Source organism: Rhea americana, unplaced genomic scaffold (genome assembly GCF_003343005.1).
Source record: "Rhea americana isolate MKP2758 unplaced genomic scaffold, rheAme1 scaffold_514, whole genome shotgun sequence".
Classification (NCBI taxonomy): Eukaryota; Metazoa; Chordata; class Aves; order Rheiformes; family Rheidae; genus Rhea; species Rhea americana.
Genome location: NW_028186662.1, coordinates 27,561 through 30,521, shown reverse-complemented (window position 1 = coordinate 30,521; position 2,961 = coordinate 27,561). Strand labels below are relative to the sequence as shown.

The 2,961-nt window shown below is 62.0% G+C and overlaps 1 protein-coding gene across 1 annotated transcript in view; it reads left to right on the top strand.

Annotated features, from left to right (window-relative positions):
• Positions 1 to 2,420: 2,420 nt before the first annotated feature.
• Positions 2,421 to 2,961, top strand: part of SLC12A5 (solute carrier family 12 member 5) — a 27,432-nt gene continuing 26,891 nt past the window's right edge. Inside the window, exon 1 of the mRNA XM_085318016.1 lies at positions 2,421 to 2,472. Coding sequence (XP_085174142.1) covers positions 2,421 to 2,472 — 52 coding nt within the window. The remainder of the gene's footprint in view (positions 2,473 to 2,961) is intronic.

The window sequence follows — 2,961 nt, the reverse complement described above, 5'->3', positions numbered from 1 at the left end:
ATCTGCTTTAGCAGGAAAATCYCTCTTGTGCCGAGCCCACGCTCTGAGGTCTCCTATGTAAAACCACTGTCTTGGTGCTTGGTACCTCTTGGGGCTGGGGGGCCCCCATGGAGCCCCCAATCTGCTGCCCATCTGTCCAGCCATGGCCTCTGTTCATGGGTTGGCTCTGCTCAGCCCGCCACGTCCCACCTGAGCAGGGAGCAGTGTGGGGAGAGTGCCTTTGTCCTCTGCATCCTGCCTGCATCCCTGGGCTGTGCAAGCTGTGCACCTTGGGCTAGCCCTGTCTCTTGGGACTGAGCCAACCCCTTGCTTCAGCACTGGCTCCTCCTCAAGGTGGAGGGACAGGGCTGTCATGGAGGAGGTGAGGAGAAGGAGCTGCTGCAGCTTGGCTAGGAGTCACTGAGTGGACACAGCCCCACACCCTGGCTTGGCAGCCCTTGGCAGAGAGCAGGGGTGGCAGTGACAAAGTGGAGGTTGGTGACCAAGAGAGAGCTGAAGCAGCATGCTCTGCCCATGGCTGRGGTGGTCTCTGTGCTTCCTGCCTTGCCAGGAGTGTGGTCCCGTGCTGTAGAGAAGTTTGCAAACGAGTTGTGCCTGTGCAGCTCCCTCAGGTGTGCACAGAGCTCAGGGCGGAGTAGACCCTGCTGGAAAGATGTACTGGGTTGAAGGAGCACTCGGAGCCAGGCAAGGGGAGCAGGGATCCTCCTGCAGCCCGAACCTCAGCAGCACTGCACTGCTAGCACCAGTATGGAGCTGCCAGAGCCCACAGCACTCTAGGGATGCAGAGTCCCGGGGTCCTGGCTCCAGCAGGCMCAGCAGGGGCTGTGGGCCTCCAGCAGGGCTCATGGAAGGAGGTCAGAGCCCTCCAGGGCAAAGAGCCAAGGCCTGCAAGGTGAGGGTCTGGGAGCATCAGCGCTGCAGAGCAGCTGGCTCTGAACCAGGAGAAAGTAAACAATTAATTACAGCCGTCAAGAAGTAACTAACGCCAGCGGGCTGTCATGATCTCAGCCTGCTCCAGAGAAGATGCTGGGAGCTGCAGCCAGCTCTGGCTCTGATATCCCCCTGAATGAAGTGGGTGAGAGAAGGGTGTAGGGGGACTGTGAGATGATCTGAGGGATCTGAGCAGGGTTCTTGTCAGCAGCGCCAATCCTGAAAGTGTCCATGAGTCCTGCTGCCCTGCTGGTGCTTGGAGTGAGAGGGAAAGGGGCACAGCTGGAGGCAGCAGGGACCTGGGCAGAACTGGCTGAGGTGGGATCAGTCTATTCCCAGTCCTTCTCCAGAGACAACTCCTGGTTGAGTCCCCAGCCCCATGTTTGCAGCTTTTTAGCTCTGAGAGGGCTGCCTGCAGGGAACCCTTGAGGCTCTGCCTGTTGAGGTATTACTCAATGAGGCATAACCCCRGGGCTTTTTGGAGGTCTCCATGGGAAAGGTTCAGTTCTGAGCTTGCTCCCATCTGTGAGCACCTTCCCCTACCCTGCATAGCTGCTGCAGCCCGGCCGAGGTCCGAGGTGTCAGCAGTGCCTTTGCCAGACCCCTGGCCCTGCTCCTGGGCTGTCTGCCCATCCCTCTGTCGGTCCATGGTGCATCCAGCGGAAGGCATTGCTTTAGGTACAGCCAGGGCTGCTGTGGGTTGTTCCTGCTGTTGGGGTAGGAGGGCTTRGCCCCCCAGTGCCAACCCGCCCTGCCTGCAGGCTGGTCCTTGGAGTGGCTGGCACTGCCCTGCCTCAGCACAGTGTCTCGCAGGAGCTCCCTACCCTTTCTGACTGCCATCCTTGAGCCTGGCAGGGGCTGGAGGCTTCCTTGGGGCTGGGGGATTGTCCTGGCCCCGAGGCCTCACAGGRTCCCTTGAAGACGCATCAGTCCCTTGCTGGAGGAGGGCCTGTTCCACTCCCCCCCCAACACACAGCTGGGGTTCCCTCGTCCCTTGGTCTCTGCCACAGGCTAATTGAGGGATATGCAGTGGCTGTCCTGCCTGCAGCAGCTGGGAGGGGGGACCTGCAGCCACTGAAGTGCCCTAATTCCTCCCCCAGCTCTGGCTCAGTGAGGCAGAGCAGCACTGCCTGGGGAGGTGGCGTATGGCTCTGCTACAGCTCCTTCCCCCTCCCTCTCCTCTGCCTTCCACTGCTTCCCTCCCCAAAAACCCGACAGGGGATAATGCCTCCTGAATACATGATGAAGTGAGTAGTCAGGCTGGGCTCTGCCGCTGCTGCTGGGAGTGAGTGAGTGTGTGAGTCTGTGCATTGAGGCATCTCTGCACTGCAGCCTCCTCCTACATCCAGCCAGAGAGAAAGAGAAAGGCACRGAGGGAAGGCGGCTTGTTGCAGTACGAGGCACTGGCCCCTACGAAGAAGCAAACCGCTTGCAGCCACCCAAGGAAGGACTGTAACAGCCCCTGAGCAAGGAGGCAGGCAGCAGGCGCCATGCTGAATAACCTGACAGACTGTGAGGATGGTGATGGGGGTGCAAATCAAGGTAAGAGAGCAGCCCTTGGAGGGGCAGGGGAGCAGCAGTGCTGAAGGGAGAGCTGGGGGGCAGGGGGCAGACCTCCCCCTGCCCRAGCATGGAAGGACAGTCCCCGCATGCTGTTTGGATGATCAGCTAAGCCATAGCCATGGGGATGTGGACAGAAATGTCGTGTTCATCGCTGAGTGTGGCAGCAGAGGCAGCCTGTGCTCGATCCAGGTGCAGAGAGCTGGAGGTCGTGCACAGGCACGGGGAGGGGGCTGCTGCAGCCTCCGGCCCCTGCAGCCCGAGCCGCGGCGGGGCTGGAGCCCGGCAGGAGCCCCCGCCACCGCCGCGACAGGCCGCCCCGGGCAGCGTTATGCCGAGCCGGGAACGCCGTGGCGGCGGGGGCCGTGCGGCGCCCGTGCGGGATGCCGGCGCGGTGGTCCCCGCGGGTCTGCGGCATGCGGTGCCTCCGCGCCGCTCACGGTCCCGGTCCCGGTCCCGGTCCCGGTGCCG